Here is a 26,768-nt window from a genome sequence, read left to right on the forward strand (position 1 = left end):
CTGTTAGGATATTCCAAAATGGGATGGGGTGGATGGGGGAGTGAATCACAATGTCAGCAGGTTAGGCCAGTCAGGTGCCAGCTTCCTGACATGGCTGTGAGGCCTGAGTCATTTGACTGAACTGTGGCAGGTTCTAGCTGTTATTGCTTCTTTGGAGAAAGAACTTAGTTGAGGGAAAACAAGGACTGCAGAACTTCAGCTACTGTTTGTCTTGGAGCAAGTGCCCAGCAGCTTTTGCTGCCCTGCAAGTCAAGGCTCTGTCAGGCTTTCCATCCCCTTGGCCATGTGGCCTGGAGCCAGTAGAGCAAGCCAGCTAGAGTTGTGCCAGGTCATAGCTGTGGTCGCTGCTCTCTCTCGTTTTCAAACAACAGCGCAGATACATTTGTTTCTAAAATCAGAATCCAAGAGAGTCAATGCTCTCTTTTTTACCATCCCTGTTTCATTTCTTTTCCTTAGACTAAGTCTTTCTATGTAGTTTAGTTTGTTTGAAACAGTGTTTTTCTATGTAGCTGTGGCCAGCCTGTAAGAATCAAGGACTAGCTTTGAATTTGTAGCAGTCCTTAGATGGTGGAATGAACCATTATGTCCACTTTTCAGCTCTATCACTTTATAGTTGAATAGGTTCATTGTCTCCCAGTTTACATCACTTTACCTCAAAAGTGAATATTACAATGGATCAAGTTCCCAAGTGGCTGAGGAAGGAAGGAAGGAAGGAAGGAAGGAAGGAGAAAAGAAGCAGCAGCAGCAGCAGCAGCAGCAGTAGCTCTTATTTAACTGCTATTAAGTACAGGTCGCTGTATTGCTTGTTTTAAAAAATCATGATAAATCTTGCTGAGTTTTGTGTTAAGATGGAATCTCATGTAGCTTCAAACTCACTCTATAGCTGAAGATGAACTAAACATTCTGATTTTCTTGCCTCCATTGCAACTGACACATGATTAATATTTATCATTGGAAACACACAGTGCTTACTTTTATTACAACGAATTTTCTGTGAAGATAGACACGGCACATTGAAAGGATCATAGCTGGTTCACACCCAGAGCTTTTATGGGGACTCCTAGAAGATATTGTGCTCTGTGGTGACATGCTCCCTTTTCTGTACCCTTTACTATCTGTGTGCTCTTTGTGGGCTTTTTATCCTAGGGCAGAAATTAAAAACAGTGTATTTGGTTTGTGGGTACTGAGCACTCATGCCTGCTGCCTATCAACAGAGAAGTTCAGTCTTTTGGATTCATCAGTTTCTATGATCACAGAGAATATTTGCCCTCTTTTACTTCACAGGCAGAAGTGGAGAAAAGGAAAGGGAAAATAAATGCATGGCCAACACATGAAGGAAGCTAAGAGTGATTTCAATAAGATTGAATGGAAAGAATTTCAGTGCCTTTTTTTTTTTTTAAGTTGGAGTTCCTGAGAAAAAAGGGCTTGCAAGATGGCCCAGTGGGCAAAGATGCTTGCAGGCAAGCATGATGCCTTGAGTTCAGTTCCCAGGAGTCACAGTGTAGAAGGCGAGAATTGACTTTCCTTAGTTGTCTTCTGACTTCCACAAATGCAACTGTGGTTCATGAATCATGCATACACACAGATATATCCATAGTTATTTATTTACTTGAAATCTGGCTTTACTCTGTAGTTTTGTTTGGCTTCAAATTCATTAGGTAGCCAATATGGCCTTGAATTGATGGCAGTCTTCCAGTCTCAGCCTTCCAAGTCCTGGGATTTTAGGTGTGAGTCACCACACTCAGCCTGAGAAAACGTGTTTAAAATAGATTTTAAACATAAGCATCATGGGAGGGATAAAAAGGGGTCATTGTTCACTCCCAAGTGTGGGCTTCTTCAGAGTCCTCAGGGTGGAGGACTAATCTCAGCTTAGTTCTGAGTAAATGGCTCTGTCCCTTTTCTGTCTGTTTGCTCTTTGGAGGCTTTTGATCCAAGGACAGGAATTAAAAGCAGTGTATTTGGTTTGTGGGCACTGAGAGCATACACCTGGCCTCTAAGATAGAGGGGAAATGGAAAAGGAGAGAATGCTCCCGCCAAGCTTCTGAGCCCATTCCTGTAGTCCACATGGGCTGCACAGCTGCTGCAGATGGTGGTTGTCCTTGGCCTTCTTTATGCAGCGTGGATCCTGGATTGTCTAGTGTTTAAGACTCTAAGAGCTTCAGCTACCTGTGCTAGCCTCAGTGAGTCTAAACGGGTTTCTAGCAGACAAAAATGGGAAGAAGGGGAAACTGAGGGAAGAGTAAAGTGTGAGGATCAGTCCAGGCTTCTCGGAATTGAGAGGTGTCTAGCTCTGTTTAAAGTCATGAAGGCAAGTTTGTGATATCTAGGAGTTTCCATGTTTGATTTTAGGATTAGTTCTATTTTTTTTTTTAAGGATTAGTTTTTATGTGGAGAAGTAGGATATATAGTTGGTGATTCCACTTAAAGGTTAGTGTATGTGCGGTGGAGGCTAGAAGGGAAGGAATACATGTAGTGTGTGTGTGTCCGTGTGTGTCCATGTGTGTGCTCACATGGGCACACACATTTGTTTCAAAGGCTGGGTCTGGTGGTATGTAGCTGTAATCCCTGTACTTGGGAAGCTGAAGCTGAGAAAGAAGGGCCATGAGTTTAAGGTCAGCTTGGACTACTCTCCCTGTCTCAAAAACCCAAAACCTGAACCACATACCCACAAGCACACCATAAAAAACTTTTCAAACTAAAGTTTGTTTTAAAAAATAATTTCTTTGCAGCTCTTGAGAAAGTCAATTTTACAAAGAGGAAAACCTGTGGTTGAAGGCTCCTTGGAGAAGAAGCCCCCATTTGAAAAGCCCAGTATTGAACAGGTAAAAGTATTTTGAGGAGCTCTTTTTTACATGAATTTAAGGCTGAAGGCCCACCCAACTTTTCTTGGCTGGGGCTCAAACCCAGAGCCAATACTAAACATATGCCATTAAGCTATACTCTTAACTTGAACTTTTATGCTTCTTTCTACGTTTCTTTATAGTTCTTACATCCATCCCCACCCAGCTTGAAAATGTTTACACAAAGAGTATAGAAATCACCTAGGACACCCAGTATAATAAATAATCTGGCTTTTGTCTGTTAGAAGTGTCTTTCACTTAGAATCCACTCTTTATGTAGCGAAAAATGAGTAGAATGTGTAGTTGGTAAGAATTCATAAAATGTGCCTTTTCTTGCTCTTCATGTCTTAAAATTAAGTCTTTGTTCTTTTTTTTATTTGGTGCTGTCTGAAAAAGCCTATTTAGGAGATGGAATTCATTAATGATGTGAAAAACATTGTTACTCAAGGAGATGGGGGAGTTAATTCTAACTCTAGCTTTGTTTCTGTTACTGTGATAAAGTACCCAAGTTTAAAAAGCAGCTTTGAGGAGAAAGAGGTTTATTCTGCTTACAATCCAGGTTATAGTCCTTCATGCAGGGAAGTATTACAGTGGCAGGAACTCCAAGAAGCTAATTGTATCACATTCACAGTCAGGAGCAGAGAGAAAAGAATGCATTTGGGCTTGCTGAGTTCAGTTTGGTATCTCTACTCTTGACCAGATCAGGACCTCAGTTAGAGGTTACACCTACAGTGTGGCTGGTTCATCCCACATCAATAAACTATATTAAATAAATCAATAAACCATTTCCTGAAGACATGCCCCAAAACCAACCTAATGTAAACAGTCACTTTTTAAGACTCCTTTTCCAAGCTTGGTGTAGTGATGCACACTTGTAATCCCAGTACTCAGAGAGGCAGAGGCAGGCACGTCTCTGTGAGTTCCAGGGCAGCCTGCTCTACAAAGCAAGTCCAGGACAGCCAGTGCTCTTTTACAAACCCTGTCTTGGAAAAAGAAAAAAAAAAGATTTCTTTTCTAGGTCATGTCAAGTTTATAGAGCTAACTATCATAACATGATACCAGAGTCTTTTTAAATACATAACTTTTTATAAGTAAGTTTTTTGGGAAAATATATTATTATTTTCTTTTTTTCCTCCTCCTCATCTTCCAATTTTTTGAGACAGGGTTTCTTTGTGTAGCCCTGGCTATCCTGGATCTTACTCTGCAGATCGGGCTTGTCTCAAATTCAAGAGATTTGCCTGTCTTTGCCTCCCAAGAGCTGAGGTAAAAGACGTGCACCATCAGTACCTGGCTGAGATTAAGTTTCATATTGATTCTAAACTAATAACAGTTCTTGTCCTTTCATGTGATGAGAGGGGAGCATTTTATAGAAAATTTAGATTAATCTACAATCTCTTAGAAAAGTGCACATTTCTGAGTGTTTTTTCTTCCTCAGATATTCTTTTTAAAACTCCAAGAGTGCTAGTAAAGGTGTAAATTTTAGTGTTAGATAAGGTAGCAAATTTAAAAAAATAGAATCACATACAGAAACATTTATCCAAGAACCTCATTCTGCATGTTTTCTTGTTTTATAGGGTTTTTGACCTTTTCATTTGTCTCTATGATCTTCTCTTTGATACTTCAGGATTAAACTGGGAACAGAATTATATTCTGTTTTGTCACTTCTTCTTCATTTGTAACCAGAGGGAATATTTTTTTTCCCTGGGCAGTACTGTTTCTTTTGAAGAAAAGGGGAGGCCTTCATTTTTCTATTGAGAATTGTCTGGGTTTTGTTAATAGCCACTGAGTGAACTCACTGGTGGCGCTGAGTTACTGTGGTCACATAGCTGCGTGAACATGCCGCATTCCCGTCTTTTCAGGGGGTGAATAACTTCGTACAGTACAAGTTTAGTCACCTGCCATCCAAAGAGAGGCAGACCACAGTTGAGCTGGCCAAGATGTTTCTGAACCGCATCAACTACTGGCACCTGGAGGCACCATCTCAGCGGAGACTGCGGTCTCCCAATGATGACATCTCTGGATACAAGGAGAACTACACAAGGTAACCAAGTTCAAGTCCTATACCCTGGCTCCAGAGAGAACCTTCCAGACACGAAATTACTATTTGCCTCTGCAAGAGAGGGTTGCCCAGTTATTATGGTGACTCACTCCATCTACTCAGGGAGCATGCCTGTGTAGCTTAACTTCCAAGTTCTGAGTTTTTTTTTTAAATCTCTCTCTCTCTGTGTCTGTCTGTCTGTCTATCTATCTGTCTATCTATCTGTCTATCTATCTATCTATCTATCTATCTATCTATCTATCTGCCATGCCACTTTTGTGGAGGTCAAAGAACAACTTGTAAGAATTGGCTCTCTCCTACTATGTCATACAGAAGAATGTAACCCAAGTCTCAGGTTTTGGTGGCAAATACTGTGACCCACTGAGCCATCTCACTGGCCCTGATAGTATTTTGGATATATTCAATTAAATAATGTTAATTTAACTTGAACTTTAAATTTCTTCAATATGGCTTCTATCTGATTTAAAGTAACTATGTGAACCTGTGGCACATGCCTTTAATTCCCACAGCTGGGAGGCAGAAGCAGGCCGATCCCTGTCAAGACCAGTCTGGTCTACATCAGTGAGTTCCAGATCAACTAGAGCTACATGACAAGACCCTGACTCCAAGGAGAATACAAGGACATAGCTTGTATTTTTTTTTTTCAAAGACATGGTTTCTTTGTGTAGCGTTGGTTGTCCTGGACTTGCTTTATAAACCAGGCTAGCCTTGAACTCACAGTGACCCGACCTCCTCTGCTCCCCTGAGAGATGGGATAAAGGCGTGCAATACCACAACTGGCTCGTAGCTTGTATTTTTAAAATTTAACTTTTTTTGTGTGTTAATTTTAATCAGAGGGGCACAATATCACATAAACTGAAAAAAGCCAGACATGAAGGATAAATTAGAAAACAAACATGTGTATTTGTTTGAGATAGGGTGCATGTAGCCAGGTAGCCTTGGACTCACTATATAGTGCAGCCTGGTTTTAACATAGGATCTTTTTGTCTCAGTGTCATGAATTCTGAGATTATAGGTGTATACTACCAAGCCTGTCTTCATAGCTGTTCCTGAAGAAAATTGTTTTATCAAGAAAAAAAAAAGAGACAAGCAAATAAATAAAAGAATAGATATGAAAAGGTATGTGTGTGCATACCTATGATCTCAAGTACTCAGGAAGCAGAGGCAGGAGGATTGTGAGTTCCAGGCTAGCCTGGGCTACAGGATACTTAGAAGCCCTGTATATAAGGTTTTGGGGTAGAAGAGAAGGACTAGAGAGAGAATTAAATGTAAAAGAAACATAGGAGACATTGGCACATTTTAGAAAAATAAAGCTGGGTGTTGTGGTATATACCTTTAATCAGATTGCTTGGGAAGCAGAGGCAGGCAGATTTCTGTGTTGGGGCTCACTCAGGTCTACAGAGTGAGTTCCAGGACAGCCAGAACTACACAGAAAACAAAACAAAAAAAAACCAAAAACAAACAAAAAACAAACCAACCAAAACCAAACCAAAATAATAGTATGGGTGGCACTTGGGAATTGTCAAGAAATGTGTCATGTATTTATAGATACGGAAGGAATAGCAAAACAGCAGTTGGGGTTTGAGTGGGCTCAGTGCTCTCTTTGTAAGCTGTAAACCAATCTCTTCTTCCCCAATCTTCAGTTTCCTTTTCTGTGGAGTTGTATTCTGTGGGAAGTTTGCACTGCTGTCTGGCACAGAACAGGTGCAGGGAAGATTTTGGGTTTTGTTTCCACCTCCCACCTAATGCTGTCTAAAACAGTCTGCCAATGTTGGGTTGTATAGCTGGAAAATAGATGAGACTACTGGACTACTATTTGCGTGAGACTTTTGAAGCTGTGACAGCATATGAAAACAGCAGAAGATAAACCTGCCCAGAGAGGCAGTGGATAAGTCCCCATATGCACTGGGACCTGTTCATTTCTAGATCAAGAGCCTCTTTTTATAATAGGAAATGTAGATTCACTCAACTCCCTGGTTTCACAGTCATGCCCTTTGATGAAGAAAGGGAAGAAAGGAGACAAACCCAGCCAAGTTGGAAGCAATTACAAAAAACAAAACAAAACAAAACAAACCCAAACCCGTGCTTATGGAACACACCATCAGCGTGAAAATGAGTCAAATAGGATTTGTGGTGAATACTGGACTCAAGAGATGATGGTGCTAGTTCCAGAGCTAACCTGTGAAGCTTTATTCAGTATAAAATAAAAAGCAACTTGAGGTAACACCTGCTTGTAATCTTAGTCCTGGGGATGTGAATCCGGGTGGGTCACGAGGTCAAGGCCAGACTGAGCTATAGGCGACCCCACCTCAAATACAAAATAAATGATGCATGTTTAACAGCATTGCTTGTTACTATTATGAATAGAAGATAAAGTGTTTTAAGTTTTAAATTACAGGTTAGCCATTTGTGGTGGCACATTCACTTAATCCTAATACTTGAGAGGTAGAGAAGGTGGATCTTTGAGTTTGAAGCCAGCCTGCTCTCCACAGCTAGTTCCAGGCCAGCCAGGGCTACACAGAGGGACCCTATCTCAAAACAAACAAACAAACAAACAAACAAGCAAACAATGCCGCACTACTACCACTACTATCAAAACAAAAACAAAATAAAAACAGACAACAAAAGCTTTTATTAAAATATGTATAAACCATCTCTTTGGAACAGAAATGCCACCTCCTTGAGTGTCAGATGCTTGAAATGCACTTTAGACCTAAGTTAGCACTGCTCAGATATCAGATACAGATATGAACTCTGGATGGGAGCCACATGTGTAATTAGTATGTACATTGGAAACAATAAATTAGCTAGCTGTGGTGGCACATGTTTTTAACCCCAGCACTTGGGGGGTTGAAGTAGGAGGCCCTTGAGTTCAAGGCCAGTTTACATGAGGCTCTGACTGAGGGGAAGGGGGATAATAAATAGAAAATCGAAACAACTCTTTATTCTTTATCAAAAGTATTGCCATCTATTTATATCAGTGTGGAAACTTCCCAGATACTGTGATTAAATGTGTGCTGGAGTGACGGGCCTGGCATGGGAGACAGAGGCAGGTGGATCTCTGTGAGTGCGAGGTTAGCCGGGTCTACACAGCAAGTTCCAGGGCAGCCAAAGCTACACAGAGAAACCCTGTCTTGAAAAATAAAACAACAACAACAACAAGAAAAGTGTGCTGGAATTATGAAGGGCACTATCAAGCCTGGTTTATACCGAGTTGAGGACTGAACATGGGCCTGCGTGCAAAGTAAGCACCGCACCAGTTATTGTGCAACTCCAGCCTGGTTTCCCGTATTTTAATGTCAAATCTTAACTAGTGTCAGGATAATCGGAGTTGCATGGAGTTGAACTTCTGGTTTATGAAGGCTTGCAGCCAGCTTGCTCATACATTTATCTTTTCGTGATTCGTTACTGAGTTGTCCTCCTCTCATCAGCAGAAACTCTTTCCACCTCACTGTGTGAGCACTGTGCACGTCCAGGAACGGTGGCTTCAGGAGTTGAGTTTTGGAATTACAGAATAACTAATGCTTCCTTTTCGTGGCTAACAGGGTCACTACTTCAATAAATAAGTAAAAATAAAAATTATTACAAAATAATAATTGAACATGAAACAGTAAGAGAAAGTTGAGAGAGGTGGGAGAGGGGTGAAGAAAAGAGAAGTAGCACAGAATTATAAGATTGTGAATCTGGGGCGATTGCTCAGTGGTTAAGAGCACACACTGTTCTTGCAGAGAATCTGTGTGTGGCTCTCAGCATTCATATTTGGTAGCTCACCTGTAATTCCAAGGGATCACTGTCGCCTCCTTGGTTACCAGGCACACATGGTACATGTACATACATGTACAAAGTAGACATACACATAAAATAAGATTTAAAAAGAAAAAAGCAAGTGGATCAAGGCAGATACAGTAATACTAACATCCTTCTTCCTAAGAAGCGGTTCATTCCTGTAACCCCAGTGCTTAGGAGCCTGAGGTAGCAGGACTGCTGTGAGTTCAAGGCCAGGCTAGACTATAGAGTAAGACTGTCTCAGAGTATGTGGGTGGGGTAAGGAGCAGGGGAGAAGCCTTTTTCTTTTTTTCTGTTTTTCTACCCATCTTCTCTCTTTCCCTCCCTCCTTCTTTCCCTTCCCCCTTCTTTGTGTAGCTCAGATTGGTGTTGGGCTTGCCAACCTCCTGCCTTAGCCTTCCAGAAACACCAATGCTCCAGTTTCACCACACATAGGAGAGGGCAGGGGTTAGATACAGAATGAGGTGGAAGAAAACAAAGAAAGAAAAAATGAGGCCACAGAAATGTGCAACAGCATGCTGTTTATTCCTGTCCTCACTTCAGCTTATCTGTTAGCATCCTCCCTCACTGAGGGGAGGAAGAAGGGTTTTGATATTCAGGAAGCAGCATTGACCTGGAAGAGGATGGTTTGCAAAATGACACATTCCCACGGGGTTTCCCTAGTTTGGAGCCACACTCTGGGACTCCTATGATCTGTGCTTGTTGCTGTTCCTGGGAGTTGCAAAGCTTGCATCAACCTGTGGTTAGATCAAACAAACTGGGGTTCTCCTCCCAGCCTACAGTGCTGAAAGCAGTTTTGACTTTGAGCTTGCAGAGTGTACCCAGGTGACAGATGGTCAAAGCTTATTACTTCTTGCACATGACTGGGTTTTCAGCAGTCTTAAGGCTCTTTATCTTCTTCTGCGTCAGTGGTAACAGAATGTTGTCTAGGCCATTCGTTCGTTCATTCATTCATTCACTCACTCATATATCATAAGAAACAAAAGTGTGTGTGTGTGTGTGTGTGTGTGTGTGTGTGTGTGTAGGTCAAGAAACTACTTGTGGGATTTGGTTCTTTCCTTCTACTGTCTGGGTCTCAGGGATGGAACTTTGGATGTTAGGCTTAGCAGCAAGTGGCTTCCCCTTTGAGTGACCTCACAAAAGGAAATTCTTCCATTACCTTTTTGTTGTTGTTTTTTACTTATATAGTTTATTTATTTATTTTTCTTTTCAGTTCTGGGATCAAACTCAGGACCTTGCTCATGCTGTGCAAGCACTCACCTCTGAGCTACATCTCAAACCCCACTTTACATACATGCTTTCTTCTTTAAATTTTTCTTAGTTTTAAGTACTTTATACTATTAAAATAACTTAAACTTACCAAATTTAAAGAAAGATGTAATTTCCCAACTCTATAATTAGACAAGTTTTTTTAGGCCACTTAGATGTGTTAGATACATTTTTCAGATGCTTACCTACTGTCTTTGAAAAGAGGACATTCAGACTAATAGGTTTTCTGATTGCTGTGATCTATTTGAATCTGACTTTACATAAACAGTGACAGGATTATACCTCACAACACCTCTGATTGTGCCACATTTTCACTTCCCTAGAGTCAGCAACGCAGGCAGCCACACTTTCTTGGTGTTAGGTAGAGATTCTCCCCCTTGGACCACAGAAACTTACCTGCAAGAATGTTGGGATGAATCTTTCGTACTCATCCTTTTTAGCATCCAAAGTGCTAGGATTATAGGCCATCAGTCCAAGCCTGTAATTTTAATATGAACTCAAATTACACTCTGTACCATTCACATACTCATTCCATAGAGAATCCAGTGAAGTAGCTGTGACTTGGCCCTGCTTTAGAGGCAAGAAAGTGGCCACTGAACAACGTAATCTTTCCACTTCGGTAGTCAACTGGCAAAGCAGTATTGGATTCCAGGCTCCATGCATAATGGCAGAATGGGAGGGGACCCACAGGTAGTCACAGGCAGTGCCTGAGTGTCAGCTGATCTCATCCTGGGCTTGCTACTTGGTAGTGTTCATGTTGGCTGATCGTGTTGTCTGTCATCCAAGGCCTAGTTCCTTCAACTGAGCTTCGCTGTCTGGATGGTCACTGTGACTGACTGATTTGGATGACTGAGGCTGGGCAGGCCTACTCAAGGAACTTGTCTCCTCTTTTTGCAGGTGGCTGTGCTACTGCAATGTACCGCAGTTCTGTGACAGCCTGCCTCGGTACGAAACCACAAAGGTGTTTGGGAGAACATTGCTTCGCTCAGTCTTCACCATCATGAGGCGACAGCTCCTGGAACAAGCCAGACAGGAAAAAGACAAACTGCCTCTTGAGAAACGCACCCTAATCCTCACACATTTCCCAAAGTAAGGGGTGTGCTTGTGGGGCTTTGCTTTATCCTAGGGCCTGAGGTTGTGGAGAACGTGCCAACATCCACTTAAGTACCAACATCATGAACGCCAGAGAAAGCATCCTGAGAGGAAGAAGGACCCTCAGTTCTCAGGAGATGTTTCTGCGTTCCAGACAGGAAACCAGAACTTTTTTGGTTTTATTTGCATATATATTATTTGAGACCCTGGCTGTCTTTGAACTCACTATGTAGACCAGGCTGTTTCAGACCCAGAAATTTGCCTGTTTCTGCTTCCTGCATGCTGGGGTTAAAGGCATATGCTTCTATTTCTGACCAGCACTTTTTAAATTAATCAAATTTGTTCTTTGACAATTGATACATGTACATAATATGTTCTGATTGCTCTCACCTCTACTCTTTTATTGCATAACCCCGCTTCCATACTAATTTCTACATTCACATACTCTTGTTAGGTTATGTCCCTCTGTCTTCTACCAGAGCTGTCTGTGTTGCTATGGCATTGAAAGTATTTATTGGATTCTATGGTTCACCAGTGGGTACACAGTGGAAGATGATATCTCTTCACCCCCAGAGTCGATCAGTACCAATAGCTTAGCATTAAGGGATACTCCTTGTCTGTGACTTCCTGTTGAGAGGCCAGTCTTGTGCAGATGCGGCCAACATTTTGCTCACTGCGTTTCATCTACCAGGATGTTAAAAATGGGTTAGGGAGAGCATGTAGCTGCAGTTTTTGCTTATTCAGGGATCACAGAAAAGCCCATTTTTCCACTTCTCTCTGAGCCCTGGAGAACTGCCTGCCTCTTCACTCCTGCCTCTCACCCTTTCAAAAGCAGCCTGGCAGAGCTGGGGTAGAGGCTTCTTTCAGTTCAGCTTTGTACTTCGGAATGTGCACACGCATCTGTGACTTTTGGATCTTGCTCTGCAGGATTCATCATCTTCCAGAAAATATGTTAAAGCTATAGGAAGTTGAAGTGCTATATTCTGGGCTTTGGGAACACAAGGTTTTTGTTTCCCCCTTCCATTTGCTTAGGGTGAAACCCAGTGAGGCCTGCGCTCTGCCACTGAACTACATCCTCAGGCTAGAGACATTAGTTTATGCTAAGAGACTGGCTGCTGGGGAGGGGTGTAGGGTAAGTGAAGGTACAGCTCTTGGCTTGTTGAGCAAAGATAGCAACAAGTGAATGAGATAGTAAGGGTTTTTTTGGGGGGGTGGAGGGTTTATTTTTTTACTTTTTATTCTGCCTAGATTGGTGTCTAGTAGTAAAGAGTAAAGGTTTCAGAAGTACCGGGGAGTGACATAGCTTTTCTTTCCTTTCTCAGTGAAAACTAATTGATTTGGAACATACTGAGAGAGACAGTTTTGTATTGTCTGCTCAAAGACTACTGAAATTATGATTTTGGAAATACTAATATTTAGATTTGTGGAAGTATTTAGATTTGTGGAAATATTTAGATTTGTGGATTTCCTGTATAGAAATCTGTTAATTTGTAAGCCAATTAAAAAAATTAAAGCTAAGCAGCAATAAATAAATAAATAAATAGATAGATAAATAAATAAATAAAACAAAAAGGTTCAAGGGCTGGAGATGTCCCTCAGTAATAGAGTTTTTGCCTTCATCAATACACGTGTTTACATATGTGTATGTGCATACACAAGCAGCAACAATAGCGATTGTTTTCTGATTGAGATTACTGAACTTTCTTTGACTGTTTAATCTGAATCCAAAGGCTGATTTAGAGCATGTTGTGGATAACATTGAGAAGCTTGAACTGAGCACTCAACATTTGCAGTACCAATTTTTTTTTCTAAGAAAACCTGCATATGAAATGGAGGCAAGGTCATGAGGAAGCAAGATTACAGTCATGAAATATATAAAATTACAGATAAAAGTATGGGTTGTATGCTACTCTAGATAGAAGGGGTGTGATTCTGATCATTCTGCACCACAGAGGCCACCTTTCGGTCATTTTAAGCTCTCTTCTTCCATGTTAAAGCCATTTCACACTTAATGTTTCTAATTTGCCACTTAAGGAGCATTTTGTCTTTAGTCCATACCCGTCTATCTCTGTCAAGGGATAAAGAGTGACCCTGAGCCCTACACCCATTTATAGTGCTAATGGAAAAAAAAATTAATTACTTTGCATAGTGATGGATTTTTTTTGAATAGTAAAATTATTTTGCTCTTTGTAGATATTTGCTAATTATAGGGTGTTGCTCTTAAGCTTGCAGTTCTGGCATGCTTGTGCATTGAGCTGAGAAATCAAGGCTGCTTTCTGTTCTTCTCTGTTACTAATGGTAGGTTAAAACTACCTCCCACTTCTCCTTTTAAATTCCCTTCAATAGAATATGACAACATTTAAGGTTGTTGGAGATTTATATCTACAGTTTTTGCTATGGAACCACATATATTGAAAGTCTGAGGTGTTCTTCAAATCTCTGGCTATAGGTGTCAGATGGACAGCTAGAACCTACTTCATATGCTGTCTTCTCTCACTGCTTGCCTTTATTATTTCTTTTCTTTTATTATTATTCTCTCATATTTTTCCCTCCCTCAACTCTTCCTACTCCCCACTCCCCACATCACTTATTTTTTTGAGACAGAAACTCACTGTGCAGCCCTGATTTCTTGGTCTGGAACTTGTTATGTAGAGTAGGCTGCTTTGAACTCACAGAGATCCTCTTGCCTTGCCTCCCGAGTGCTATGATCAAAGACATATATATACCCAGCTATTAGTCATTTTTGTAGTACTGGGATTGAATTTAGGGCTTTTTGTTGTTGCTGGGGGGTTTTTTTGTTTTGTTTTTGTTTTTGTTTTTTCCAAGACAGGGTTTCTCTGTGTAACAACCCTGGCCTGATGTCCTGGAACTAACTCTGCAGACCAGGCTGGCCTTGAACTCACAGAGGTTCACTGGCTTCTGCTTCCCAAGTGCTGGGATTAAAGGCCTGTGTGGTTTTTGCTTCTTAAATACAGGGTCCTTTTCTGAATTGCCCAGACTGGTTTTGAAATGGTGATCTTTCTGCCTTAGCTTCCTAAGTAGCTGGGGTTACAGACTGGTGCCACCAGAGTCTGGTTTCTGAATTGTTACAAGCCTCCTTCCTCCTTTTCCTTTCCCTTCTTTTCCAGCTCCACTCATTAATTTCTCACGTCCCTTTCTTCTCCCCTTTCTTTTCTCTCCTTTTATGCATTTTTATTTTTCCTCCCTGGATTAGAAATGGGGAAAAAAGTAATCTGTGATGACATTGGGCTATCTAATGCTGTTAGCCTCCAAAAATTGAGATGCGGTAGGTTTATTGTGGGTTACTGTACTCAGTACAGTAATTCACCACCAGTCCTAATTCCGACCATGCTGTTAGGAGTCATGGGACTGTGGCGTGGGTATTTAACCCTTCTGCAGCTTCCATGTTTCCATGGTGCAGTGGATTCTACTTCATAGTGGCTTTATGAAGCTCAGCTAAGGGCATCAATCTGTCACAACACTGTCAAACAATAAGAGTTGTGTGATAGGAGATACCTAACTCACAGAGGAGATGAGGCTGATTCAATATGAAGTTGCTCCAGAAGTGGTGCAGGCACAGTGCAGGTGCATAATCAGTACAAAACAACATTGGTGGTGGTGACGCCGGTGACAGCCACATAGACAGTTGGAATCTGCTGTGAGCCTCACCCAAGGATATATCATTTGGTTAGTACTCTGAAGCCCATGTCCTACCAACTAAGCAGGGTTAAAAGGAAGTGCTGTAGAATCATTTGTCTATATTTGAATGCACAGGAATGCCCATCCGAAATCATCACTCGTCTGTAATTCTAATGGACTTTGTAGTTGAAGTGGGAACCGTGTTCTAAGAAGGTTGCTGAGGCCTTTGTTTTCTGGCGATAAATTAAATTAATGGCTTATTTTTTATTTATTTAAAAAGTTTTTATTTTATTTGTGTGGCTGTTTTGCCAGAGTGTGTATCTGTGCACCCTGTGCCTGCCAGGTGTCCAGGCAAGCCAGAAGAGGGCATCAGAGTGTCTGGAACTGAAGTTACAGATGCTTGTGAGCCACCATGCGGGTGCTGCAAATTGAACCTGGGTCCTCTGGAAGAGCTGCCAATGCTCTTAACCATTCATCCATTTTTCCTGCTCCTATTTTTCAAAAAGAATTTTAAAAATTTTATTTTATGTGTATCAGTGTGAAGGTGTCAAATCTCTTGGAATTGGGGTTACAGACAGTTGTAAACTGCCATGTGGGTGCTGGGAGTTGAACCCTGGAAGAGCAGAAAGTGCTCTTAACCACTGAGCCATCTCTCCAGCCCACCAATTTTTTAATTAAAATATTGTTATTAATTCTTTGAAAAATTTCGTGTATTTTGATCATTTTAATTCCCACCTACTTCTCCCAGATCCACCCCACCTCTCTTCTACACTTTGTGTGGAAGTCTACTTTGTGCTGCCCCTACCCTTACCATTATGCTTGACCTATCTGGAGCGACCCTTAAAATGACTTTTCCCTTCCTAGAAGCCATCGACTGTCAACAACTCCTCAGCTGGGTTGTGTGTTTGTGAGCCCTGCCCCCACGCCACCGTGAAATGTTGACTGCTTTGATCTTATACAGGGCTTGTATAGGCAGTCACAGGAACTGTGAGTTACTGAATGTGGTAGTTCTTCATGCCCAGAGAATAGTAAAATGCTTCAGTCCTTCCTGATATCTGCTTCTTAGAGTCTTTTTGTTCCCTCTTCCAAGATGGGTCTCTGGGCCTTGGGGAATACTTGTAAATTTTAGAAGCTCACTCTTTTTATTATTTTTGTGCCTAGGTTTCTGTCTATGTTGGAAGAAGAAGTATATAGTCAAAACTCTCCTATCTGGGATCAGGATTTTCTCTCAGCCTCCTCCAGAACCAGCCCACTAGGAATCCAAACAGGTACCTTTCCTTTTAAATGAATTGGAAAGCAACCAGGGGGGTCAAGCCAGGTTGTCAGTTATAGGTCACTTTGCATTTATTTGTATTTCTCATAAGGAAATAGAGGACTAGAACCTATACGTCTTGTATAGGTTCATAAAGAATCACTGTTCATAAAGAATAAGCAGGTACAAATTCAAATTCTTCAGCGGCGTCTGTGTTGATGAACAGAGTAAGTACAAACCAAACAGTTAAAGCCACATTAAGGACAGGGAGTCTGAGTTTGCATAGTCTGGTTAGTGGAGGATCAAATTCCAGGTAGCTCATCCCTGTCAGGAGATGCAAGAGGAACAGTCTGTCAGCTGTGGCAACAGGCAGGGGAAGGGAAGCCATGGCAGCAGGCAAGGGAAGGCATGGTAGCAGGCACAGGAAGCTGTCTGATTGCATGTTATTATCACACAGAAAGTTGAGAGAGAGAAAGTAGGGGTCAGAGCATAAAATCTCAAAGCCTCCCCTCAGGTGTATGTCTTCCAGCAAGGGTTCACTTCATGCTGGTTTTATAACTGTCCAAAAGAGCACTAGGGACCAACTGTTCAACTCTATGAGCCTATGGGGGACATTTCATATTCAAATCATAATAGCAGTTATTGGCAAGATATGTCTAGCAATCAAGCCTTAGTCTGGCTTTTTCAACTGTGATATCTATTTATGAAAGATAGTGGAATGGTGGATCAAAGAAGGTGATCCTGGTTTCAGTATGCAAAGTATTTCTGAATGAGACGAGATCGTTCTTGCTATTACCTTTATCAGTGCCAAGCACATCTTTATAATGTGCTAGGGATTTTGACATCCATGTACAGTTGGAATGACATTGCTGTTTAGTTCCCCTCTGCTTAACTTCTGGTCAGATTACCAGCCATAGCTCAGGATGCACAAGGCAGAGGTTGTTTCTGTGCCTAAGACTGTACCCTAACGGTAGACCATATACTCTGGTGTTACATGAATCCAGAAGTTACTGAAGTGAGCTGTCATCTCCTGTTCTACTGTAATTACACTGCATTCTTTGCTGGGAAAGGAGCGTGTAATCACCTAAATTGCCATGTCTGCACAGCGATGCCACAGTGATAAGTGGCTGTCATAATAATGACTCTGACGTTCTGTTAGCTCTTCCAGTGTCTTCTGGATCCCAGAACTGGTTCTCTTTGCATTGCTTCTTCAGAAGCCTGCATGCCGGAAGCCTGTTTGTCATCTTTGCTCTTTAGCATATTCTGAGCCGCCTTTTCGAGGTGCAGAGGGCAGAATCTCTCTACGTTGCCTGGACTAGCCTTAAACTGTTGGGCTGAAGCAACCTTCTGCCAATTAGCTGAGAGTGCAGGTGCTACTGTACCCCATTTTTATTGTGATTCAGTTGCCTACAGTTAAGTGTCAGGGGTTGGTGGCTCACTGTCACCTGGCCCTGACGAGGCTGCTGGGGACATGTGCGGAGTGAACCACTACTGCCTGAGAAAGCTCAGGGATTGGCTACTTTGGGTACCAATGCTGTAGCATTACTGGGAGTGTTCACTACCTACCATCTCTCACCTCTTCAGCTACAAATCAATGACACGCCCAGCCAAACAACATCCGACACCGTATAATGAAAAGCACCAACACACTTTATTTGGAAACAAATCTCAGATGTACAGAGCAGTTACAAGCTTAAAATAAGGCATTCCAGTTCTAGGAACTGACACGCTTAAAATAAGTAAGAATTGCTCCCTTCCCATCCATCCCTTCTCATTTACTTTGCATGTGTGTCCTCTGCCTCAACACCCACCTACCTACATTCACATCCACCCATACATGAACACACACACACACACACACACACGAACACAGACACGTACCTCCCCATACCTCTGTTATATCAACATTTTTGTTGCTGTGATGAAACACCATGACCAAAACTAACTTATATAGAGGGAAGAGTTTATTTTTGGTTACTTTTCCAGAGGACAAGACAAGAGTCCATGATTGCTGGGAAGGAGTGGAGGCTGGTGGCAGGAGCAGGAAGCTGCCTAATCACATTTCATTCTCATGGGAAGCAGAGAAGGCGGGAAGAGAGTGTGGTGAAGCTATAAATCTATAAAGTCTGCCTTCAGTGATGTACTTTTTTTCAGCAAAGCTTCACCTTTGTGTTAAATGACGTCCACAAACAGCACCACCAAATATTTTTATATTGAACCAAGTATAAAAGAGCTTATGGGGAGCATTTCTCATTCAAACTACCACCTGTACTGAATTTTTAGGTAGACTGTATGTATTTTCTCAAGAAATCAATTCACAATTACAAGTATTCCTACTTATCAACTCCTTTCAGAGTAAAAGACATTCTCTTACGTGGGAATGATGTTCTTGTTAAAGCCAGTCAGTGTATCTGGATGCAATGTCATCAAATGGATGGGCTGCCTATCATTTTTACCTCTTTTCATGGTAAAACAGCATATTAATAGTTTCCATCACCTTTGGAGGCTGGAGATGAGGCTTGTCTACTACTCTTGGTGTAGGGCTTGATAACTTGTTAATGTGAATCCCTCTGGCTTTCTTCATTTCAGGAACATTCTTCAAGGGAACAACTTTTAGGCTCTGTCAACACACTACCTTTTCAATTATACTCACAAAGTTTAGCCTCCACACTCAATTGTCTTTAAATAGTTTTATCAGGATAGCTACCAAGTGGTGACATGTTTATTTATTGAATGAATGATTTGATTTTTAAAAGAACAAACATTTTTCCTTATTTACTTCCTGGCGTATGTCTGTATGAAGAGAGCTTTACCTTCTTGTTTGTTCAGTATGTTATCAGCATGGGCTTGGATACATTGTTATTTTGTTCAGTGAGTTATAATCCATGATTGCCTAGTATCTTGGTGCTCTGTGGTTTTGCTTTAGCATGGCTTTTATGGTGTTGGTCAGTCCTAGGATGGTCTTATGGTCTCATGTGTACTTGTCAAAGAAAGGAGCCATGTAACTCCCTCTTTTCCTTCTCTTGGGGCAGTCATCAGTCCTCCTGTTACTGGGACAGCATCATTCAGTTCAAACTCCTCTTCCCATGAGCTGCTCAATGGAGGGAGAACCAGTCCTGGCTGCAGAGGCTCTTCTGGGCTTGAAGCAAACCCAGGTAAGCTATCAATACAGTAAGAGAGCACTGCAGCTCACACTGGCGGAACCCCAGAGCTAGATTCAGACCCATTATCAGTTGTATTTCATCACAACATTAGTGGCCGGATGTTACTTTGCATTTGACTTTGGTAGTGTACTGCTGTGTAACGGACAAACCCACAGGGTAGAACTATAATTATAAAAATTTGATATGACAGCACCATGTGGTATGTCCTTTGCCATTCATGAGATTTCTGCTAGTCTCAGTTTCCCATGGGCTTACAACTCTGTGGTCTCGGTGGCTTGGCTAAAGCACTTAAGGGGAAGCCGCTTTCCATCACATGTATGTCCCCTTCTCTGGGGACATTGTGCCGTACACAACATGTTCTCCAGAGAGTAGTATCACCACAGGCCATTCCAAGGTACACAGTATTGTCTGGGAAGCACTGTTGTTACCTCCCAGCCCACAGCCCTTACAATGCACTGAATAAACCTGTTTTATTTCTGAAAACAAAACAGAAAAAAAAATATATTCAGTGTCCTGAAGTGGAGACTGCCTCATTCTGGCATCCGCAAGTCACATGGTTTCACTGGGAATCACAGTAGAGGAGAAATGAAAAAGGCCATTGGTAACTCCTTCAAGATTTCAAGGAATCAAATCATGGAATATAGTGATTGGTTGGCCAAATATCTAAAGATAATCCTTACTAATCCCCAAAACCAACATCCGTAGAGTTGGTGTAATTGGAACCAAGGCCATATAGTGGAACTATGTACTTTGTAGTACTCTGCTTTTTAACGTTAGTGACAGTACAGTGTGGAAGTATGCTCAGTTGGCTTCACGTCTGAGGAACACATTGCATTTGGACATTGAAAAGTTAATATTTTTAGCCAGGTACGGTGGTGGACACCTGTAATCCCAGTACCTAGAGGCAGAGGCAGGCATAGATCTTGTTGACTTTGAGTCCAGCCTGGTCTACAAAGGACAGACTACACAGAGAAACCCTGTCTTGAAAAGAAAAAAAATAATTATTTTCTTCTCATTTTTGTTTTGTTTTGCTTTTCCAGATAGTTTGTGCACGTGTGTGTGTGTGTGTGTGTGTGTGTGTGTGTGTGTGTGTGACAGCCCTGGCTGTCCTGGACTTGCTAGATAGCCCATCCTGACCTCGACTCACAGAGATCCACCGGCCTCTGCTGGGATTAAAGGCGTGTGCCACCAGGCCCAGCTCCTTCTGATTTTTTTTTTTAAACAAACAAACAACCCCAGGTATTTATGTGTAGCCCTGCTAGGTAGAACTTGCTGGGTAGACCAGGCTGGCCTCAAACAGAGATCTGCCTGTCTTTGTAGCATTGGAATTAAAGGCATGAACCACCATTGTTGACTTCAAGTTAGAATTCATATTTTTCATTTAGTTATTGGACTGGGGATGTGGCTCAATGGTGGAGTGACTGCCTGGTACATACAAACCCCTAGGTTCTAGCCTCAACAGTACACACACACACACACACACACACACACACACACACACACATACACACACACACACACACACATACACACACACACACACACACACACACACACACACACACCCTCCACACCTCCTGCCTCCTAGTTACAAAAATAAATGTAGGTTATAATAGTAAAAGAAAAAGAACCAGAGAAGTCCAACATGAGACCAGAAAAGAGGAAGCTATCACAAACTGGGTGTGGAAGTACAAGCTATAATCTGACCATTTGGGAGGCTGAGACAGGAGGATTAAGATTTTAAAGGATTAACTTTGGTTACATAGTGAGTCAAAGGCCAGACAGGGTTTCATGAAACCTTGTCTTAAAAAAGAAAGAAAAAGAAAAGGCTCCTATGTTCCTCATTCTCAGGAGGAACATGGGAGAATCTTTGAATACTTTTCCCAGCCATTGTCTTGCTCAGCGTGTGAAGTATTATTTTTTTAGGTTAAAAGAGTCCAAACCTGGCCCCACAAATTACAACATGTAAGTGTTAAAGTGGGTCATTTTGTAACGAAAAAAGAAAATTCACCATTTAAAAATCACTTATTTAACTTTCTATTCTTTTCCTTTGTGTATATGTGTATGGTGTGCATGTGAGTGTGTGTGGAGCTCTGTGTGTGCAGAGCTCCAAGACTGATGGTAAAGATCTTCCTTTCCGGGTGGTGCTAGCACACACCTTCAGTCCAAGCACTTGGGAGGAAGAGGCAGATGAATCTCTGACTTCTAGGCCAGCCTGGTCTACAGAACAAGTTCCAGGACAGCCAAAGCTACACAGAAAAATCCTGTCTCTAAAAACAAACAAACAAACATGCCAAAACAAAAAGAATCTTCCTTGATCATTCTCTGTCTTACTCACTGAGGCCAGGTTTTTCAGTTAAACCTAAACATCACAGATAAAGAAAGGGTGGTCTAGCTACCCAGCTTCCTAGAGAGTTATCAGACTCCTTCCAACGGAGGAACTTACAAGTGTATCATCATACATGCCTGGCTTTTGTGGGTTCTGAGGATCTGAATTTTGATTCACACAATTGCAAGGCAAGTACTTTTTCCATAGCTATTTCCCCAGCACTGTTTTGCTTATTAAAAATAAAACATTTTACTAGTATTTTTCAAATACATATGAAGATAACAAAAAATAATGTACACACATGCATATGAATGCCTGTGGTGTGGAGATACTCAGGATTATAAAGGGAAATAATCAGATCAACCAGCATTGAAGGTTTGAAAAACAAACCTTAATTCTTAGACCAAGCAGACAAATACACCAAAGAGAATCCATACATCCTAAAAACATGTCCGGTAGGATCAGGCCGCTGGGTGCTCAAGGATTGTTCTACCCCAGCATTGGAAAACCCAGATTCTTTCAATGAAGACACTGCACAGTTATAACCCCTCCTCCCCAAAACAAAAGCAACAGCAAGAAAAACCCTCCTCATTTCAGAATATTAAACAGTCCTTACGAATCTGTGATCACAGGGATGCACTACAGCCTTGAACTCACTGTGCAAAGGATGACCTTTAGCTCCAGCCCTCCAAAAAATAACAGAAATCACACTCTAAGTCTGCTTAGGCCTAGAAAATACTTTTAAGAGCACTGACTGCTCTTGCAGAGGACCCATGTTTGATTCCTAGTATCCATGTCAGACAGCTCACAATTGCCTCTGTTCTTCAGTTCCATAGGATCTCTGATCCCTTCATCTGCCCCCCCAAGCTCCCCAACACACACACACACACACACACACACACGCACACACACTACCTTGTTCTTCCAGAGAACCCAGGTTTATTTCCCAGCACTGACATGGCAGCTCACAACTGTAACTCCAGTTCCAGATGATCTGACACTCTTCACAAAGACATAAATGGAGACAAATCACCAATGCACAAGAAATAAAAATAAATTAAAAAGGAAACATGCTTTAATAACTCGCATGTCCAGTTGAAAATCATCTTAGAAAACAGGCAACCTTGAGCTCAACTATGTTCATAGCAGCTTTATTCACAACAGGCAAAATCTGGAAACAGCATAGATGTCCTTCAGTCAAGGAATAGATACAGAAATTGTGGTACATTTATATAATGGAATACTATTCAGCAATTAAAAACAATTAAACAGCAATTAAAATCATGAAATTTGCAGGCAAATGAATGGAACTAGAAAAGATCATCCTGATTGAGGCAAAAAGACACACATGGTATATACTCACTTATATGTGGATATTAGACATATAATATAGGATAAATATACTAAAATCTACAATCTTAAAGAAGCTAAAAAACAAGGAGGATCCTAGGGAAGAGGCTTAATCCTCATCCAAGAGGCCAAACAGGATAGACATCAGAAGTAGAAGACAAGGAACAGAACAGGAGCCTACCACGGAGGGCTCCTGAAAGACTACCCATCAGGGTATTGAAGAAAATGCTGAGACTCACAGCCAAACTTTGGGCAGAGTGCAGGGAACCTTATGGAAGAATGATTGAAAGATAGAAAGATCTGGAGGGGACAGGAGCTCCACAAGGAGACCAACAGAGCTAAAAAAAACCTGGGTCCAGGGGTCTGCAGAGACTGATGCTCCAACCAAGAACCATGCAAGGAGAGGACCTAGACCCCCTGCTCAGATGTAGCCCATAGGCACCTCAGTCTCCATGTGGGTTCCGTAGTAAGGGCATCAGGGGCTGTTTCTGATATGGACTCAGTAGCCTGCTCTTTGATCACCTCTCCCTGGGACGGGGAGCAGCCTTGCCAGGGCACAGAGGAAGAGGATCCAGACAGTTCTGATGAGACCTGATAAGCTAGGGTCAGATAGTAGGGGAGGAAGACCTCCCATATCAGTGGACTAGGGGAAGGGCATAGGGGGAGAGGAAGGAGTGTGGGACTAGGAAGAGATAATGGAGGGGGATACTGTCAGGATACAAAGTGGATAAATTGTAACAAACAAATAAATGAAATAGGCAATCTTTAAAATAGACCTAAACTTGGCAATGGTGGTGATCTCCTTTCTCCTCCAATACTTTTCTTCTCTTAGAAGGCTGCGGACAGCCATCAGTGCTATTAGAAAATTAGGTGGGAGAACAGTGTAATAGCATACATCTCTTCTCCCAGCTTTCAGGAGGTAGAAACAGAAGTATTGTCAAAGTTTGTAGTTTGAGCTACATATAATGAGAGACCAAACAGGGATACATGGCAAGACCTTTTCTCACCCCATGTCCTGTCTCCAAAGTAAGTTAGATTCATCAGTATGTATTTTCCATTTCAAACCATCCTTTTTTTTTTTTTTTTTTTTTTTTTTTGCCTTTTATTTTGAACATCACAGGAGAAAAGAGGAAAATGAACAACTCTCATGCTCCAGAGGAGGCCAAGAGATCCCGAGTGACGGGGGATATTCCTGTGGAATTGATCAATGAGGTCATGTCTACCATCACAGACCCTGCAGTGATGCTTGGACCAGAGGTCAGCAGGGGGATGCAGGCAGGCAGCAGGGAGGGCCTTCTGGTCTCCCTGCCACACTAGCTGTCAGAGATGAGTGTGGGGTGCTGAGAACACACTGGAGGTCCCTCTAGGCAGGGCAGGAATGGCTAACCAAGATGTACTTACCCTTGATGAAGTACAAGGTTACAGGGCCACAAACTATAGTTTCAAGTAGTTGGAAAATTTTCCATATTGAAGACTTTTAAGCTTTCAGCAGCAGTGCAAAAAGAAAAAAAAAGTTTGATAAAAATCCATGGACTGTGCCTGGAGAGTCATCAGTGATCATACCCTATTTCCCTTTGTTTACCTTCTTTTTTCTTTCCTGTGAGCCTTTTAGAATCATTTCAGTTTCAAATGGATGGAATAATATCTAACACCTAGTGTGTTTGCCTGTGTCTCATACAAAAGCAATTTTCTTGCCTAATCACGTGAGTAAGCACTCAGGAAATTTAGCTTTGCTATGAGGTCCTCTGGTTTAGGGTCGGCAGACTGTAGTCTACCAGTCAGAGCTGCTGTTCCGCTTGTGGGCTCCTGTAGCTCTTCCGCATCAGCCTTCTAACTAGCTAGGAGCAAAGGTGTGTCTCAGCAGGCTAGACTTGTGACAGTGCTCATGGGCCGTGTTATCTGTGCACCATTGCACACAGCAGAAAAATTGAATAGTTGAGGCTTGGAATACGTGTCTTGCAAAATAAAATCACTTGACTGTTCACGGAAAAGTTTGCTGGCCTAATAGGCACCTATGTCCAATGGCCATCGTACCGGTTTGTAACATGTATTGCTGTTGGTGGAGACTCAGTTATGAACCAGGCATGACATTTAGTTTTTATTTCTTCATCTCCTTAGTGTCTTTCCTCTCTCTATCTCTCTTTTCTCTCTCTCTTCTTTCCCTTCCTTCCTTCCTTCCTTCCTTCCTTCCTTCCTTCCTTCCTTCCTTTCTTCCTTCCTTCCTGTCTATCTTTCTTTTTCTTCTTCTTTTTTTTTGATGGGTCTCATGTAGTCTAGGTTTATCTTGGACTCACTATACAGCCAGGATGAATGACTTTGGACCACAATGCTAGGGATCAGATCCAGGGCTTCCTATATGCTGGGCAAGCACCTTACCATATCCCAGTTTCTTTAGTCTCCTTTAACTCAGAACAGTGTTTTAGGCCTTTCCTCTTCTTTTACAATGTACTTTTGTTGAGGAGCCTTTTGTCTAGGTTTTCATGATGTTTCTGGATTTGTGTAATAGTTCAGATCAATCCAGTGAAAACATTTTTGTTGAAAGCTACTGCTTGCATCTTATTGGAAAGAATCCAGGAACAGGGAAGCTTAAGACATTTCCAAGAAATGAAGACATGGCCTGAATAGTAGTTTATAAACAACGTCTGTCTTTTGGTATGGCTGTTTCTGTGGTTTTTTTTTTTTTTTTTTATTAATGCTAAAGATAATTAAGAGAATTGAGTGTTACAACAGAACTGTTTGCTTATTTTTTTTTTATTTTGGACTATCCAGTTTGCAGAGATCTAAAGCTGAGCTCCTTTTGTGTATGTGCTTTAGGGATTTTGTAACTTCACACATGAGCAGAGCTTGGTGTGCTCAGTTGAAAAGTAGGGAGACAGTCACCCATTTTGCAATCTGTTGCTGCAGTTAGTGGTGTATCATTATACCTTAGAAAACTGCTACATTTTCAGATGTTTTTGTAAAGTGGTTGTTAAATATCTTGGTAGCTTGAAGTTTACCACAGTGATACCCAGTCATAGGGCAACTAGCCAGAGGCCTCAAAGCTAGTACTGCAGTTAGGACTTTTTTTCCCAGCAGAGGTGTTTGTTGAAGATTTCCTTGGCCAGCATGAGGCACTGGCAGTAGGCCATGCAGCCTGCTCTGAGTTAAGTCTGGACCAATAGACAGTTCTAGAAAGAAAACTGTCTTCCAAAAAGCAGTGCTAAGAATATAATTATGACGGCTGCTCTATGGTGCATTTCAAGAATTTGGGACCTGTTATTTTAATGTCTTTACTTTTCTCATTATCATTGCTACTATGTTAGTATTGTGTTCTATTAGTGAGTCACTCCTCAGGCATGGAGGTCAGAGGACAACTTTCAGGAGTCAGTTTTCTCCTTCAGTTGTGGGATTCTGGACATCAAACTGAGGTCGTCAGGCTTGTGTAGTTAATACTTTTGCCTGATTATCCACTGGTCCCTTTTCAAAAATTCATATCTGTCTGTCTATCTGTCTATCTATCTGTCTATCTGTCTATCTATCTGTCTGTCTCTCTGTCTATCTGTCTATCTATCTGTCTGTCTGTCTATCTATCTATCTATCTATATCTATCTATCTATCTATCTTCTATCTATCTATCTAATGTGTTTGTGTGTATATGTGTTCGTGCACCCGTGGGAACACTCATGCCATGGCGTAACTATGAAGGAAGGTTAGAGGTCAATCTGAAGGAATCATCTCTCTGTCCATCAGATTGGTCTTGGTCTGGGATATTGAAGTTAGGTTGTCAGGTTTTGCAGCAAGCACCCTTACCTGCTGAGTCATCTCATGCCCCCTTACCCCTCCCCCCCCCGTTAAATTCAGAGTCTTTACATTTTAATTTATTTCTATGTGTCTGAGTATACGCCATGTATGTGTGGCTGCCCACAGAAGACAGAAAAGGGCACCCCCTCCCCCCCCCGGGCTAGAGGTGCAGGCAGTTGTGAGCCTCCCAATATGAGTACTTGGAAGC

The 26,768-nt window shown here is 41.7% G+C and overlaps 1 protein-coding gene across 3 annotated transcripts in view; it reads left to right on the top strand.

Moving 5' to 3' along the window:
- The window catches only part of Kat2b (lysine acetyltransferase 2B), a 114,893-nt gene that overhangs the window by 63,391 nt on the left and 24,734 nt on the right, over positions 1 to 26,768 (top strand). For all 3 annotated transcript variants that reach the window (XM_060369662.1, XM_060369661.1, XM_060369660.1), the window contains exons 4-9: positions 2,730 to 2,822; positions 4,700 to 4,881; positions 10,852 to 11,043; positions 15,847 to 15,953; positions 18,970 to 19,092; positions 23,901 to 24,037. In XM_060369662.1, the coding sequence (XP_060225645.1) occupies positions 2,730 to 2,822; positions 4,700 to 4,881; positions 10,852 to 11,043; positions 15,847 to 15,953; positions 18,970 to 19,092; positions 23,901 to 24,037 (834 nt within the window). The remainder of the gene's footprint in view (positions 1 to 2,729; positions 2,823 to 4,699; positions 4,882 to 10,851; positions 11,044 to 15,846; positions 15,954 to 18,969; positions 19,093 to 23,900; positions 24,038 to 26,768) is intronic.

Source organism: Meriones unguiculatus, chromosome 16 (assembly GCF_030254825.1).
Source record: "Meriones unguiculatus strain TT.TT164.6M chromosome 16, Bangor_MerUng_6.1, whole genome shotgun sequence".
NCBI lineage: Eukaryota > Metazoa > Chordata > Mammalia > Rodentia > Muridae > Meriones > Meriones unguiculatus.